The 18,241-nt window shown below is 38.5% G+C and overlaps 1 protein-coding gene across 3 annotated transcripts in view; it reads left to right on the top strand.

Moving 5' to 3' along the window:
• Positions 1 to 18,241, top strand: part of cacna2d1a (calcium channel, voltage-dependent, alpha 2/delta subunit 1a) — a 114,013-nt gene that overhangs the window by 38,137 nt on the left and 57,635 nt on the right. For all 3 annotated transcript variants that reach the window (XM_042510981.1, XM_042510980.1, XM_042510979.1), the window contains exons 4-6: positions 10,305 to 10,364; positions 14,150 to 14,185; positions 15,668 to 15,803. In XM_042510981.1, the coding sequence (XP_042366915.1) occupies positions 10,305 to 10,364; positions 14,150 to 14,185; positions 15,668 to 15,803 (232 nt within the window). The remainder of the gene's footprint in view (positions 1 to 10,304; positions 10,365 to 14,149; positions 14,186 to 15,667; positions 15,804 to 18,241) is intronic.

Genomic DNA, 18,241 nt, shown 5'->3' with positions numbered 1-18,241 from the left:
AATTACAGAGGAGCCACTGATCTCCGGTGTCTGGAAGTGCGTTATTAAACCGACACTGGATGACATGCTGTGAGTCATTAGACACTGCTGTTAAAGCCCTAATCACAGAGTAGGCACACACTCACACCGACACACACACACACACTCATTAGGCTCCTCACTCTCGCTTTATTTTATTAAGTCCTACAATAAAGTGAAAACAGTTTCCCCTTGCTCAATTCCCCATGAGTGCACATCCACTTATACTCAACCATCATGCGCTGCTCTAATGACTTGTGTTTTATTTCTGATGGCGTTCTGAAGAGAGCTCATCATGCAATCACACAATGATGTCATTTTCCAGAATATCTCGAATTGCAGCGGTGGTGAAATTTATTACCTCAACATCATAAATTCTCTACCCATGTCACATGCCATTGGGTTATTATTGCCAGGTAATTTACGCTGATAGCATCCCCGGCTGCAGTGGGCCTCTCAGAATAACTAGCTTGTTGCAGAGTGAGCTGTATGATTAATATTGTGAGTAGTCTTGAGAGTATTACTTCCTTCAGTCTCAGTCAAAGCGCATAGTGAAAGAGGGGAATGAAAGGCACTATGGTACAATTGGAGCTCATAGCCAATTTTGGGATTATGGAACACACAAACAAAGAAAGAAAAACAGTGTGTTGTTTTTGAGAACCACACGTGTAGCAGCACTCCTCAGTTAAACTTTTTTGCAAAATTATTGGGATTTTAAAGGTTTTGCAATATGCTATGCTGTGAGTATTGCGATAACATATATTAGGATATATCACAATTTTTTTCTGTTTTATCTAATAAGATAAAATTTCAGTCTGTTCATTTTATCATTTTTATTGCTGCAAAATCTAATAATTGGACTAAGAAAGCAATTTTTTTTAGTCTACCACAAGTTTAGTTTGTATTTGCAAAACAATAATATATACATACATGGTAGCCTTGTACTGATACAATATTGCCACTCAAAATATCAGGATAGTATACTGTATCAATTTTTTCTGCCACCCCTAATGATATTCTTTTCCATTTGGATATAATGGATATTTTTTAAGCATTATTACTGCATGTGACTGTCCCACTGGGAATTTATCTTATCTTGTGTACTCATACTGAGCTCTTTAATGCTGTCATGCTAGGGGTGCTGCTGCCACATTTAAGTTACTCTGTGGTCTCAGCTGCTGTGGCTGCCAAAAAGTCTGGCTCCTCCATGTGTCAATCATACGTCTATCATTGCTGCTATATCTGCTGTGAAGCTCAGGCCGCTTTGCTTTGAGTCAAAGTTTTTCTGCTCTATATTAACGTGCCAGAGGAGTATGAAACATATTTTAATACAGCAACCTAAGCCAACAATGTATACACAGTTAGCAGGGAGGGGGCGGTGCACAGATGCTAAAAAGACATGGTTTGGCGAGTCCACAAAACTTGATTTTACCAGCTCATAAAAGCGACGGGATTATAAAAGAGTCTTTTGTGTGATGCAATATTGTGCAAACATATTTCTGTCCCTGCCTCCAAAAGACGATTAATATTTGATATCTATAATGTTGCAGAAAACGTTGAATCAGTGAGATAGAGATGGAGTGTGTCTGATTTTGGCCACCAGTGACTCATTATTCACCACTTCCTGGAGTGTGTGTATGTGTGTGTATATTGTGTGTCTGGCTGCTTTAGTCAGCCCAGCTGTCGCACACTCTCTGTGTGTCTCCGCAGCTCCAGCTTTGTATTTGTCATCTGTTTTCCAACACGAAACTTAGCACACGTACAGTATATGCATACAGAGAAGGAGTGTACATTTGATGTGTCTTGCTCATTATCACTCTCTCTGTCAAATCCAGTCCCATTCAGGCGTAGACAGCAGCAGCTGTGCTACAGAATACATGTGTCTTCATGTGGCGCCCAAAATGATGGTTGACATTGTTTTGTTGACTTTTTTTGTCTTTAGGATTCAGAAATATTTTTTTCTTGGCGGCTTGATGTATCAACAACAGCTCAGTGTGATGAGCACTGAAACAAATCGGAGTGTGAAATGATCGCTGACAATAAGTCCACTCAAAAAAATTGTTGCCAAAACACTGTCTCACAGTTAGAGTGGGAGCTAAAGGAGATATGGAGCTACAAAAGGGACAGTGTTTTTGGTTGCCATCCTTCCATCCATCCCAGTTATGTGAACACAATACCTCAAGAACGTCTCAGGGGAGTTTCCTCAAATTTGGCACAAACTTCCACTTGGACTCAAAAATGAACTGATCAGAATTTGGTGGTTGAAAGTTAAGGTCAGTGTGACTTCAATTTTCAGTGTTAAATGGCCATACCTCAGGAATTCATGTGTAATTGACAAAATTTCACATAACATTTTATGTCCAAAAGTTAAAAGGTCAACTTCATTATGATCATAATATTCAGCATAAAACACTTTTCTAGCCATTATTCAGCGTCATAACTCAGGATCAGAAGGGGACACATTTGGTCAGATACTGAATTTCTGATACTGTGTAGATCTTGGGGAGGATGTGTGTGAAGCATCCATATTTTCACAGACATAGATGCAAACTGTAAGTATAACTTGACCAGTGAACTGAGGCATAAAACTGTGAGATGGTAATTCTAGTTTTTCAAGTAACTCGTGAAGGACTATGGGTCAAGAAGAGCCATTTTCTCCCTAGATTCACTTTGTATTTAAATTAAACTTTATTTGCTCCTATTTCCTTATAGTCCTCTACTACATGTCGAAACAGTGACAGAAAGTTGAAAGTGAAAAAACTGGAAAAAATGTCAGTGCAAAAAAAAAAAAAATTTAAAAGGTGATAATAAATATCTTTAAAAAATCAGTGCCGATGTTTCCTTTTTTATTGCCATCATTTATATTTTTGTGCAGAAATTGTCACTGCTCCAGCTCCATAATGAGACGGCATCAATCTCCTAATTATTAAAGAGTGATATCATTCAAGACATGGTGACATACTGTGAATCAGTGTGTGTGTGTATAGGTGTGCGTGCATGTGCAGGACTGTCATGTCAATGTTGCAGTCGGGTACAGCTGTAATTGGGAGTTGTTTGCAGCCAGCTGGCGCACAGATAGCGAGCTCGGCTGGAAGAGTTTGCTGCAGGAAAGATGAGCTGTCAAACCAGCGCGCAGCAGTGGATAGCGAGACGTAGCGCCAGTCTCTAACAAGTCACTTCCTGCAAAGTTGGTGAGAGCTATTTCCTGTCTATGTAGGGTTATCTCGTCAACTTGCACACACACTCTCTGAGTGTGTGTGTGTGTGTGTGTGTGTGTGTGTGTGTGTGTGTGTGTGTGTGTGTGTGTGTGTGTGCGCGCAAATGTATCTTTTTCTTTCTCTCCCGCTTTTCTTTCTCACCACTCTCCTCCTGGCTCCCTACAGGCTGAGCAGGATAGATCTGACTAAAGTGCTGCCAGTCACAACAGCAGATGCTCATGTTTCCTCAGCTCTCCCGTGCCTCCCTGCACATCAGTGAGATGGCAGGTGTGTGTGTTTGTCTGTGTGTGTTTGTCTGTGTTTGTCTGTGTGTGTTTGTGTGTGTGTGTGTGTTCTGTCCTGGCAGAACTACACGCTCTAATCAGGCTGCCAGGAACGTGTGTCAGAGAGGCAAGCGTGCGTGTTTACTTGGTACATGTCTGTGTGTCGCTTACAAGATGGAAAATTAGATGAGTTGCAGAGCACTGTGTTTTAAATCAATTACCCAGTGTTTTTAGATCACACACATTAAGTATGTTTTTTGACAGCTGAGGGTGGTATGTACATTTTACATGTGAGAAAGTGAGTCTCATTGCTTTCCGCCCTCCCTTTCTCCAAACTGTCAAAATTTCCTTGCATATTTAGACATGAAGACTCATCTAAATTAGACAAATCTGTCCCCCATTATAACTTGAGTGAGATCTGTGATTGATGACTAGAAAGCCAGAACTCCCACTGTCATCTGCTAACAAAGGTGCAGAGAACAAAGTGAGAAATGTTGCATTTTAAATCCTAAAAGCTGTGTTCAAGAGCAGTTGCCAGTAGGCCTGTCATAACTATTTTTGGTTAACAGTATATCAGTATATAACTGGTGCTAACACTGAATAAGGCATTTTTACTTCGAAAAAAAAGGTGTTTGTAGCCCCTCTGCTCTTGATGCATTATTTTCCATAATGAGGATACTAACCATTTCACACGCCCAATGAAAATTAACAGACTGATGGACACTGATACTGATAACTGTCAAGTTTTTTTTTTTATTTTAAACACTATTAAGTGTCACAAAGCTGTCAAAGCTGTGTTGGAGGCTTACTGGGCCCTCTCAATTAATACTGAAGCTTCATGGCGCACGGTGTCTCTCTCTCACCTGATGCATGGTCTCTCCCAACGTGACGGTGAAGCTGTGGTCTGTCCCACACTCACCTACGGTGATGCTCTAGGATGCAAGGTGTCGACATGGTGTCTGTTAATTTTTTAATATCCTTACATATGTACTGCAGCACAAAGTCATCTCTATGTAGTGACATCAGTAGGAGATTTAAGGCATTAAAGTGGATGTGATTCACTTTCTCCAAACAGAAGACAAACGCACTCTTCCTACGCATGTGCATACAGTGGATTTATGGGGCATCTGCTGTGAAGTGACCACTTACAGCTTGCACCTTTTCTCTTTGCACTTGCTCATGTAATACAGCCCTGTTTTCTCTGTTGTTTCAATCTGTCTCTTTCTAATACATCATTTGTTTAGTGCATGAGCAGTTAAGTTTATATTCAGTTACAGGTTCACTGATGACTGCACATGTTAAATGTAGATGACAAAAAGGTTTTGACCCTACTAGCAACTGAAGACAAATAGATGGCACCACAGTTGGGTGTGTCCATAGGATCAGTGTGGATGCTGACTTTTTATTCTCATGCATCTAGCTACACAGCATGAACCAGGCAGAGATCATCTTCATTAGCTGTTCTCTAACTCCGCAATATGTTCTCATTAGTCATTCTATAGCAGCTTGCTGATATCATAAAATCTCATGCCAGCTCATTAGTAAGGCCATATTTTTGTAGTGTTTATTTATCCTCATTAGGTACAACCCTTTCTATTGATAAGCCAGTTTGGAAATTGTCGCATTTTTGTGAATTTGTCCCTTTTTGTCTGACTGATTAGCTGACATGTGTCCATATGTCCAGGTGTAAAACTTGTGAAACGCTGTAGATCCGACATCACTTAAAGGTGTGGCGAAACTGTACTAAGAGCCTGTGGCTTTAACATGAAAGCAGATGAGGGGAAGAAACTGCAACAGCTGCTGACCTTTGACTCTTTGATCTGTTGGTCCGCTGTAGAAACCCTCATTAATGAATGCCGGTTCCTCTGTGTGTGTTAGTTTATGAGCAGGTGTGTGTGTGTGTGTGCGTGTGTGATAGACAGAGAGAGCGGGAGAGAGAAAGAGAGAGAGAAGGTGTATGTGTGCAGGTACAGTTACTGGAAATCTGTCCTGAGAGCTTATAACCGTCGGCTAAGAGGAGTCAAAGACAGGGCTTGCAGTAGGGCTGCCCCCCTGAGAGTCAGAGTTATGTATCGACGGTCAGAGATGCCTAAGCTGACCGAGATTCCTTCAAGTCGAGCAGCTGCTTGTTTGATTGTTTGTTTGTTTGTTAGTTAGATGTCTGTGTGCAGTGTACTTGCAGATTTACCTGCAGAGTAAGTGCTCCTTGCTTTCATGGTAGTCTTCGCTACAGACAGCTGCTGACATGGTACAGGCAGCCTCTCACAGGAAATGAGGTTTTGCCTGGTCAGGCTCTGTGATAACATATAACATATAATCTGCCCATTGCTTAGCACGAGTTAAGCTCACAGCAACTTAATATGGCAAAGTCATTTGTTTAACGTCCCACTGAACCTAGTTCCAACTTTAAAACTCTATATAGGAAGAAAGGAACAAACAGTTTAATATTCATATTGAACAGCCAAATCTGATTGGACGGACACAATTCTGAGTCAGGTATAGCTCCATAGCAGGTCCCTTATGATCACTCACCTCCAAATAATATACAGCCATGATTCAATTCAACATGCATTTTAGACAAATGGCAAGTTTGCATCATGCGTGTTTTCTTCAGACTACAAAAAAGATGTAACATGACATGATATGTAAATATCTTCTTTCTTCAGAAACTTTATTTAATTAGTTGAGTGACCAATCAGCAGTACGCTCATGCAACTCATCATTTCAAGTCAGAGGAACTGTTTAACACTTCTTAAGTGGTCAGGAATTAAACCTAGACATTTTAAGTAGAGTTTACTTAAAATGTATAAAACCTACATATTTACATTACATTACATTACACTACTAATGATTTAAGATAAGTTGATTCCACTTAAGTACTGTATTATGTTTTACAGTGTAGAACAAGCGCTCATAGCTTCATACAAAATCAGTATAGTTATGTGAATAAGTCTTAGGGAAATAAATGTACTTAATAAACGTACTTAAAATACACTTTAGTCACAGTTAACGAGTCAGTGTGGACAGCAATATTATTAAAACTACAGTGTGTCTGTTTCCTTAGAAGCATGTGAGATGGATGACTTAAAAGTACAGTTAAGATGTGCCTTGTGTAGAGCATCTGTTAAAGACATGAGACTGCAATGACTGATAGTGACACTTACCTGTGAATGTAGTGGCCACTCTTTGCAAATTGCTTTTGTTTGGATGTAAAAAAAAAAAAAAAAAAAACCTATTGGCCTCTTATTGCATTTCATTCATCTGATGATGCTTTGATCTTCCAGAATAAATCACCATAGATAGGTCTGTGACCACAGCATCAGATGAGTAGTTTATAAGATTGATTGAAACACACAGCCCAATCTGTCTTTGCATCAATAATGACCTGACAGGAAACCAACAGTATATTCCCATTAAGTCAATGTGGCTGTGGAGCCTTTGGCGACTGGCTACTGAATCTGCAACGGCATTATGTATTATGTACATGTGCATTAAAAAGACCACCATAATGAATATGTCCTTGTGTCTAAACAACAGAATAGTGTGTTTGCTAATAACTCCCAAAAGAACATGTATGACTACTGACAATTACCAGCTGAAGACACAAGTACAACTTGCACGTCAAGTTACATCAAATAATAACTATTTACCATACTTCGTTAGGTCACCAAAGTTTTTTGTTGGGTTTTTTCTGTTTTTAATCTTGACTCAACTGTTTTATCTTGAGGTTTGTTTTAAATGGGAAATGTAGAAATTAGTGATTTTGATAAAATACTGATATTTATTTATGATGATAGTTTATATTTAATTACATTTCCTGACTAAAGCATTTGTCGCACCAGATGTGTTCAAAGAATTCAAATTTGTTTTTACAGATTCTGGCTTTGTTGATTTTTTTGTAATTTTGTCATTTTTTTAAACCCAATGGGTATGGGAGTTCAATTGGTATTCATAATAAATACAAAATGCAACCACTCAATCCTGTATGTCCCTCCCCTAAACCAAAAATTATTTGACGTGCCTTCCCCGTTTTGCATCCCCATTCTTTAGTAACAGTCACTAAGTACGTTTGTTATGTTATATGAGTACAGTACAATTTAGACTCAGTAAATAACTTTTGAATCTAAGTTAAATTCAATCAACTTTTGGTTTCACAAGGGACACAAACAGCAATTTCCTGGTTGAAAGTCCTGTTTATGTTTAATAGCTGTATTCCTCCCATGTTTGTGTTCTATGCATGGGAATTCTAAATGAAAAGCTAACGTAACAATAGAAGGGTGGATGACCAACTTGAAGGATGTATGCCACAATACCATTTAAATACAGCCCAATTATTTTTCCTTAAATAACATATGCATTCTGCCTGTGGCACATTATAAACAAAGGTGTTAAGTATTTAAATGCATTAAAGCGTCTCTCTCCTGCCTTAACCACACAGACACACACACATCTCTGTTTCACCTTTGCTCCTTTGCTAGCGGCGAGGTCCCAACGTCTCTGACAGCTGCTGCTAAATTTCCCCCCTAATGAGACACAACTGAGAGGCTGTCGAGGTAACCGTGTTTCAGACCACAAGAGTGTCAGCCCCCAGCATGCATTATGGGATGGCGTGGTGAACAGGCACGAGTGATCTGAAGCCAGATCTGCAGGAGGGAGTTTTCATTATCAAAATGTTGCCTCGGCGCCAATTGATTATGCAGTAAGGGGGGCTTTCTTTGAGAAAAAAAAGGAGCAGCAGAGAAAAAAGAGGCTAAAAAATGTCAGCACTGTTGCTGTGGAAATTCCTATTTTATGGACGACTTAAGAGTTAATATAGATGATTGATGTTTTTTTCTTCTTTTGTGCTTTCTTAACCATCAGGCTGGTTTCTCTCTGATGAGTTCATCCCATGAATTATGCATACTTTGTCTTGTTGTGAGGCTTCAGTGATATCAGCCAAGTGGTATAAGATAGCATTTTTAGATGAGTGATTCCAAAATTGCAAACAAAGACAAACGCACAGTTGGTGTCATTTTTGAGATCTTATTTTGCACCCAAACACTGCGACTAATATCCCAGTATCACTCCACATCACTCTCTAATTCTCACAACTGTCTTGTTTAATTTTGCCGCAGAATTAATTCAATAATTCATTGTTTCAACCCCCTCCTCTTCTCATTTCATAAATTAATTTACTGCTTTGCCTCCATCAAGTTTGTGCTCCTTCTGAGTGACTTGAAACCCTTAGTGTAGTACGCGTAAAGAGGAAGAGTGGGATTTGATATTTCCCAGGGGAAATTAATAGTACAGTGCATTTCTAGACCAGGTACAGATTAAAAGCTGGGCCCATTATAAACCCATTAACCCAGTCATTAGGACCAGATCTGGGGAAAGATGGAAGAGGTGGCTATCTAATTTTAGCGCAACATTGTGTCACAGCTAGTCCTAATTTAGACCTGCAGGTGCTGACAGGAAATTTGGTATTTTCCCTCAAACACACTGTTCCTGCATTAGCAGCACCCTCTTTGAGCTGCCATAGAGTAATGCTGGCCTTATGTCAAATTACTTTTTAAGCGATTTCACTGTAGCTGACAGATTTCCACTGTTAAAATTAAATTATGAAAATTCTACCTCAGTTGGTGTTCCCACGATCTTGGTTTTTTGGGGTTGGGTGGTCACAAAACTCAATTATTGTCTCATCTTGACGTTCCAAAAAAATAAACCATATTCAATATTATGGTAAGATTTTAGTCTTTGCTTGTGCAAATATCAAAGTTCAGTGACTTTGTCAACAGCTAATAACTGCACTCTCTCCAGAAACAAACAGGAAGCAGCAAAATGGGTAGATGGTAAACATGGAGGGGACTCCAGGGAGGTACAATAATGTGAATAAGTCTCACTTCTCTTGTACTTTAAAAAAGGAGAGAAACTGGTGGAGTTACGGAGTGACCAAGAATTGGTGTTCAGTTTGGTGTGTATTGAGGCAATTCGCCTCTCATTCCCATGGTCTCCTTTCAATAAAATAGTACAGCTAACCAGCAGAAGCAGCAATATGAGGCAACAAAATCCAAAATGTAAAGTTTGTACATAAATACAGTTTAACTTTATGGATTATATTGATGCTGAATTGACAGGAATACTGTTGAAATGACTGTTGAATTTTATCTTGTGTTACTAGAAGTATGTATTTTTGATTGAAACTCGAGGAATTGTTAAAATGTCATATTTCTTTACAGGAGTTTGGCCTAATAGGTGATTAGGTGATTAAACTTGTGAATATACAAGAAAAATATCAGCTGATTTGTCTACTTTAATATGACTTTTTTTTCTTATAAGTTTCCGATTTTTGACTTTTTTTGGTAAAATTACAACTTTATTTCTTAATTTTAAAACGTTTTCTTGTAAAATTGTATAATTTTGTTCTCATTAAATAACAACTTCAATCTTATAATAGATATGGCCCTAATCCTCTTTCAAAAGATGTCACAATTTTTTCTTTTAAAAATATTTTTTGGTGCATGGTAGGCATTAGATGTCATGATTTTGCATGTCGCTCTGATGTTTAATTGTCCAAATCTTCTACTGCATTTGTTTTTAAAATCACAGGGTGTAGAGACTGCCTCAGCAGATATCCCCGTTAGATTTCCTCATGGCTTTTCAAATCTCTAAATCAGCTAATGCAAAAACTGTCATCCTCAGACAAATTGTGAGCTGGGGCCAAAGCTATTATCATGATGTTGTCAGTAATGTAGCCTCACAGCCAAAAACTCTTAAGAGAACATTAAACATGGACTAACATACTGCATTCCCCTCTCTCTTCTCCCAGAGGCTGGCAACAGAGGCAGAAAAGTTTCAAATGGACCACGCGTGGAGGGATGACAGTGAGGTGAGTGAGCGGCTGGAGCTCTATGTTCATTAACACTTGCTTCATTGTGATATAGATCAAGTGGTGCCGTGAACTTCAGACGAGGAGCTGGGGGAAGGGACATGTTATTCATGAACCAATATGATTGTAATAATTGGATGGCAAATCTCATTACAGTGACAGTAGAGCTGTAATGACTTCATACCAGATTGAATTTCATTATTTTACATAATGGGCAGAAACAACTGGGCATGCTTATAATGAGCGGACACACATACACACACAGCTCACTCTGATATTGTCCATTAATCATAGTATTAAGAATACATTAAGGGAATGTACAGCAACACACTATTATTTTACTCATTCAATTACTGCCCAATTGCTGGTCCAGTGAATGCCCCATTCCACAATGGTGCTCTCTATGAGGATTACAATGCAGCTCTCTAGGCTATTCACTGTTGTGTTTTAGCTGCAGCCGTTTCATAATAAAATGCAAATTGCAAATTTCCTGCCCCTGCTCTGCAATAAGAAAAGCCTCACGCTCTTGGCAGCTGTTTAACAAATGACAAATGATATCGAGTGTACGCTCTGTGGTGGAAGAACTTCAAAGAAATTCAACTTCACCATTTAGCCTATTAACTTTAAAAAAAACTCTTCAGTGTGGTTTGCCAAGCCTTAATGATTCTTTTCCATTAAAAGTTCCCATTAGTCAACTTCTTTCAAGCTGTGTTGCACTGAGGAAACAGGGAAAGAAATATCCTCTCTGGAGAGCTATTCATTTATTACTCACTGAGTTTGATATTCCTTTGGCCCAGGATGCTTGGCTAGCAAGCGTAATTAATTTTTTTGTTAATGTTATGGGGATTTCTGCAATACCTGGATTTATTAAATATCTCCCCAACGCTGTAAATAGGAAAGGGTACAAAACTGGATACTGTGTCTATTGTTTTGCTATAGATGTCTTCAAAGTTGGTTGTTTATCCCAGCTTCTGCACAAATGTAGTGAATGTTACATTTGTGCAGAAGCTGTATTATAAATCAATTTATAATACAGTACACGTCCATGCATACTTATTTTTTGCTTAGTGGTGCTACAGAGCATAAATGCATGTGCATGACTGCGTTTGTTTACATAATTGTAGAAGCTACAGGAAAACTGCTAAGATGTACTTACATTGGTGATTTCATCAATTATTGGTCCAAAGAATGTGCGCTCCCTCGCCTCAGACACAATTTCTCTCTGGACTGCATGATGTTACAGTTTCTTATATTTCAATATGAATGGCGTTAGACATCATGTTGACTCCTCCCTGAAGCCACTCTTATCCCCTGGACAAATCATACTACTGCTTGTCGTCCACTTCATCACTAGGGACTTGAATCATAAAGGTCCAGTATCTAAGACTTAGGGGCATCTGTTGGCAGAAATCGAATATAATATTCCCAACTATGTATTCTTTAGTGTATAAATACCTGAAAATAGGAATCTTTGTGTTTTTATTACCTTAGAATGATCTGTTTATAGCTACATATGGACCAAGTCCTCTTCCACAGTCAGCCATGTTATACTACAGTAGCACAGAGTAGACAAATCAAACACTGGCTCTAGACAGGGCTATTTATGTTTTGGTTACTGTAATTCTCCTACACCAGCAATACTTTTGCACTTTTGCAAAATTGTAGGAGGCCAGGGGTCAGGTATGATCAAAAAGTAATCAATTATAAATTAAAAAAGCATCCTGGACCTCTGTTGGGTGGTCCAGGGAATGAACAAGGTCTATTTTGATGCTATTTCTGCACCTTCAAAATATATAAATATGTACAGAATTTAATTTCAATTTCCTTTTCACACAGAGTGCTGTGCAGAAAGCTTTAAATTACTTAAAATAACACAAACAAAAAGTAAAAAGTAGGCCTGCCCACACATGTAAATATATGGAAAGGATTTGTAGCATAAATTATTTAAAATATAAATGATTTAGAGCGTGTGTGTGTGTGTGTTTATATGCAGGCATTTGTTCTCTGTCACCTTTGATAACTGGGCCATTACTACTGGGCATGTCTCCCTGCTGACTTTAAATACTTAATAGCTGTGGCTGCTGTGTGTCTGTTCAGTGTAACAGAATGACTTTGGCCCTATTTACATTTGCTGATAAAATACAAGCCATCCACCATCTCAATTTGATTGCATTGTTTGTGTTTAATTCTGTATTTATATTAGTTCTTGCTGTCTGCACTCTGATTTAAGCTCATTTTTATTAATGAGTGGATTCAGAGGTACAGATAATTAAATGTGATGCTTTACAACCTGTATTAACTTTCATTTGAGAAGAAAAAGGTCATTTTTTACAACTATTGACAAAGCAGTGTTTGCTGCTGCTGTGAATGCGAGGCAAAAGCACCGTAACTGGTGGGTGCAGATCATGTTGTGAGTTTTCAGCGAGTGGACAGCATATTGAATGAGTCATTAGGTTTTTACAAATGGAAACATGGACTGCAGTTACACCTGGCAGAGATTGGATCGCAATATGTTAACAAGAACCTTCCAAGACAAGATACAGATCTCAAACACACACTGATTTGGCAGTACACATCACACCCACCACAACCTGCCACATATAGCATAAATCAGTTATCTACCTCTCATCCCTCCATCTCACACATTGAGCGTTCTTGCGCACAGTAGCCTCCCCTGAGGCGTGCCATGGTGTGACTTTAGTGTTATCGTCACCTCTTAAGGTGCACATATCTGCATTAACACGACCTGACACACAACATCGTGGGACAGTCTCCTATTGACAGCTCTTTTTTGTTTGTATATTTTTGCTTGCATGTGTGCACCACACCTCCTCTTTGCCCATAAGGTTAACTCACACGTTTCCTTGCTAAATTGCAAAACTGAGAGCAGATGCTAATGGCACAGCTGGCACAGCTTAATCATTTATTGTGTGCTAATTGCAACCTGTTTGAGCTAAGGTAACAGTAGCAGTGGCAGGAGGAGTCACAGATCCCTTTTGCAGCATCAGAAGTGGTAGGCAGGTGGTGGGAGTCAGTGAAGCAGCTCCGTGGCTGCAGGGCATCCTTTTGTCAGCAGCTAGGCTACCTCGTTAGCACCCTGCTAGTCTGTGTGCTTAAAGCCCAGCGGTGTGAGAGCAAAACAACACCACTTACTTCGCTGATCCTTAGTGTCAAACACAAACTGCTGCCCGCCAAGCAAATATTAAAGTACATATCCACAGTTGCAGATGCAGCTTTAAAAACAAAACAGATATGACAGTTTTATTTTTGTCATGTCATCTTTTGGGAGTTTCAGGTCATTTCAAACCTTTATTTTAAGATTTTGGAAATCAGTTGAGGGAGATCCTCATTTTCAATGATGCCAAGCATGAACAATAATCAAAAATTATCAAGCAAAACTTTGACCAAAACTTTGGATTGATTGATCTAAGACATTTTAAGTAAGGCCTCATTTTTAGATAAAGGAATTCAATGCCTTTTATGACTTTTTAAGGATCTGTGGGAACCCTGTATCTTGCCCATAATTGTGGAGAAATCAACAACATCAGCAACCAACATTATGTTTTCTTGACAGTAGCATGTAGTTACATGTAACATTGGTGGGTACCTAATGTACACTTGCATCCGTCATTGTGTCATTATAAATACATATACATGTACATAAATACATATATATGACATAAAATAAAGAAAAGCATAATGAGTCCCCTTTAAGTTACTTTTCAAAGAAATATATTTCCTGTTTTGGTCATCCGTTGCTCATGTTTTTCTCTTTCTCTTTGTAGATCGACAAAATTGTTTACTACAACGCCAAAGATGACGTAAGTACAACTTTATCTCATTATTTTTGTATTCTCACAGTGCAATTATAGATGCTAATTCCTTAAATAAAACACCACAAGCAACCCATATCCAGCCCTCAAGAGATCATTACCATGGCAACAAACCTGATAGCAGATTTTATTGATAGGCTGTCCAAAAAAGAAAAGAAAAAGAAGTCACTGTATGTGTTCTAAGGAATTAAAAATATTCATACTTTGATAAGGTTTGCATTTGTGTATAAGAAAGTATTTTTTTGCGTAAGGACCAGAACATGTTTTGGGCCTCAGAAACACGAGTATGCGTGAGAACTTGAATGCCTCCCCTGGCTTCAGACGTCATCTGTCTGCTCTCATAAACAGGGATCAGCATCTAATTCCCTTCCACTGTCCCAGTGGGAAAAAAAACCCACACCCACAGCACACTAATGTCACTCTGTATTTGACTGACAGGCCCTCTCCACTCGTTCTCTTTCTCCCTGGACACCGGGATTTATGTTTCGCTGCCGAAAACGTTTCAGTTTCTCAGTCTTAATCTGTCAGTAGTGACATTTCAGTGAATACTCACCATTGACACCTTGTCATTCACAGTAGCAAGAAACTGCATGTACATTATGTTTACAAATGGAGGGTGGACAAACATGCATAGATCCCTCTTAAAAGTTGAGTTTCATTGAGTTTTATTCAGTATTTTTCAACCTGGACCCTATTTTCACGTTTTTGTGTCAAATTTTGAAATTGGTCCAGTATTGGGTTAGTCAAAACAGGCTGCAATGTAACAACCTGTTCAAACCATCAATTTACGTTCATAAAAAGTGCTTGTTTTTGTATTGACAGAAATGGTGCGAAATCATCATTGCCAAACCCACCAGACTCCATTAAAATATATATAGTCATTTTAAGTGTATTAAAGCCAGCATTTCTTCATATCTAACTGAATGAATTAAGGATTTATTTCAACTAAACCTGAGCTGGTGATTGTTGGAATAGTGGAAAAGTGAACCAAGAAGTTTATTGTGAGCTTTGATTTGTTTCTTGTCAGTTTTGAATGAAGTGTGTTTTATGATGATAAAAGTGCTGTTTATTTAAATGGAGTCTGGTTTATTTGGCACTAATGACTTTGGGGCTGTTTCTGGTTAAATTGAAAGGATCTAATAAAAAGGTCTATCTTTGTAGGGATTCTTTCCATTAGTTTTTGGACACAGAATAATAATCTGAACCTGTCAGTGGCAAAAAAATGTTTTTAATGGACATGAATCGTCAAATCGTTGCATTGCAGCCTGTTTCGCTGCTGCCAGCTGCAGTGCTCCTGCTCAGATTTGGACCCATTTGGAAAATTGTTTGTCACTTTTGTCATTTAGACACAAAAACAAGTGAAAACAAGGTCTACTCTGAAAAAACACCAAACTTACCCTTGAAATCCTAAGATGCTTTTGGATGGTTTTGAAACTCTAAGTTGTGCTGTTTTTTTCCCTTTTTGTGCAGCTTAATCAGACAGATGAAGGAAAGAGTCGGAGGAACAGATATCTTCCAGATGATTTTGAGATTGACCCCGACTTCAAACGGCTTGTCTCGTACAACACCACTGCTGTCCACATCCCTACGGACATATACGAAGGCTGTAAGTTAAAAAAACACAAACACATGCACTCTGGAAAAAAACATAATCTCTCTCATATTGTCCACACATCCTGCTTTTATAAATAGTACATAGTGACCACCACCACCTCCTGCTCTACTCTCTGTCGCTCTTAATGCCTGTCATCACTATGTCCACTATCTACAGTACGTTCCCATGATGCAGAGCTCAGCCTCCCAGCGTTGTCTGTACTGTAGACAGTTCCACACCAAGGCTTGGCCATTCTACTCTATTTATAGCCCAGTTGCCAACAACCCAATGGCCAGCACACTCTAGCCCCCTCTTTACCCTGGTCACCAGCTGCTCCTTTCCCTCCCGCTCACTGCTAACCCCACTGACCTCTCAGGACAGATGAACAGTGTCAGTGCCTCTGCCAACGATAGGTCTTTTCATGGGTGCTTTATGCTTGCAGGAAGCTGTTCTGTTATTTTGGTGCCTTTATCAGACACTTTATACACATGATTTTTCTTTTGTCACTGCTCATTTTACTGTGTTAACATAAATGGCTTGGTCATTGCACTCGTCATATAAATGTAGTGTTGTACATAGCTTGATTTTAACCATGTTTGTGGAATGGCTATAAGGCGTGGTTTTGTTGGTCTGTAGGTCAGTCAAAGCTTTGCTCCGGACTGATGGATTGCAATGAAAATCTCTAAAGATATTTGTGGTCTCCAGAGGATGAATCTTAATTTGGAGTTGACAGATATTGGTTTTTCAGGGCCGATACTGATACCGATTATTGGTAGTTAATGAGAGTGATAACCGATATTTGGAACTGATATGCAATTACAATAAAATGAAAATCTTTCTGCGATCATAAAAATAAAACACCAATGCAGATAATCGGCAAAATGCGAAATATCGGCCCCAATAATTGGTCAGGCCGATAATCTGTTGACCCCTAATCCTATTGATTTAGGTGATCCCCTGAATCTTTCCACAGTGAGGATATTTTTTTTTATTTTAGTGTCACCACAACTTTTGTTGGTTGCTGTGAAATTTGTTACAGATTACATGGTGGTGGCTCTGCTGCAGAGGATTATTTCCAATTTGTGTGATCCAAACATTTTTAACAGCTCCAGAGTTTTTTAAAGATTTTTTTTAAAGATAGATGCTATCATTTTCCAAAATCACCTCATTTTTAATACATTTCTACTAGAGGTGAATGTCTATATTGTTTGTCTGTCTGCATATGATTACTTTATTTTACTTTTTAAATTAATTGATTCACTTAATTCAAATTGGAGATTATTTAGGGTGATGATGTCATAAAATATTACAAAAATCATTCAAAAACCTTAATAGAAACTTCAAATGTGAAAAGATGACACCGGATACAGCTCTACTCATTGATATGAGGTTATTATGCCTCTCTGATTAAATCTTTTTGGTACCCCCTTTGCTGGGACTCTGTGGTATTACACTTGTGACACTTCAAGCTGATCTAATCACATACAGAGCCATAACCTCAAAGGGATAATCAGCCATGCCTCTCTTCTGGAGCCTCTCCCAAGACTGGACATAAAGCAGGAAAAAACAACGGACAGGCCACCAGTCAAACTAGATTTGGCTGACGGTAATTAAATCTGGTACAATAAAGAATGCTATTACCAAATGTGGCTGGCCTTAAACCCCTTTAGACAAATTTGAGTCATTAAGGAACAAATAATTGCAGTTTGATCCTTTACGACCTTAAAGTGTCAAACGTGAAACGGACATTAGTGTAAAATTAATGTGAGCATCATGTAATGGATTTTGCACCAGTGTATTTTTTCTGTGACTTTGAACAACACTGATACCAATCTAAATGTGATTGGTATTTCTCTATAACACTTTGATTTGTTCTTTTGCTAATGTATGGAAAACAGCAATACATTAAGCAGGCACAAGCTTCCTTGGAAGAGATAGATGCACTAATGTCCTTTGGGTTAGCCTCTCATTTTAGGAAACTGATGAGTACACTGGAAGGACAGAGTGGCACACACACACACACACACAAAAGTAAAGATACAGACATCAATCAGTCAATCAATCATACTTTATTTCTATAGCACTTTTCATACAACAGTGCTCATTAAAACCAGGAACTGAGGAAACCCTACCATGAGTGAGGAAAAACCAGAGGTAGGATAAAACCTAGAAACAGAAAGATACTTACAATTAAATAAGTAAATAAATAAATAAAATACTCAAACTGTAAATAAAATGCAAATCAAAGAATAACAGCACATGATAAAATAATGAATAAGTATTTTAAAAATAATAAAATGATATAGAAAGTAGTGATTAAATAAAGTTTAATTAAAAGCCAAACTAAAAAGTTAGGTCTTAAGTTTTTTTTTTAGAATATCAACCCCCTCTGTTGTCCTCATGTCTTGTGTAACACAGAAGCATACAGTGATGTCCTTCCCTACAGACAA

Source organism: Plectropomus leopardus, chromosome 22 (genome assembly GCF_008729295.1).
Source record: "Plectropomus leopardus isolate mb chromosome 22, YSFRI_Pleo_2.0, whole genome shotgun sequence".
NCBI lineage: Eukaryota > Metazoa > Chordata > Actinopteri > Perciformes > Serranidae > Plectropomus > Plectropomus leopardus.
The sequence above is the reverse complement of the archived record's forward strand: the minus strand, read 5'-3'. Positions and strand labels throughout refer to the sequence as shown.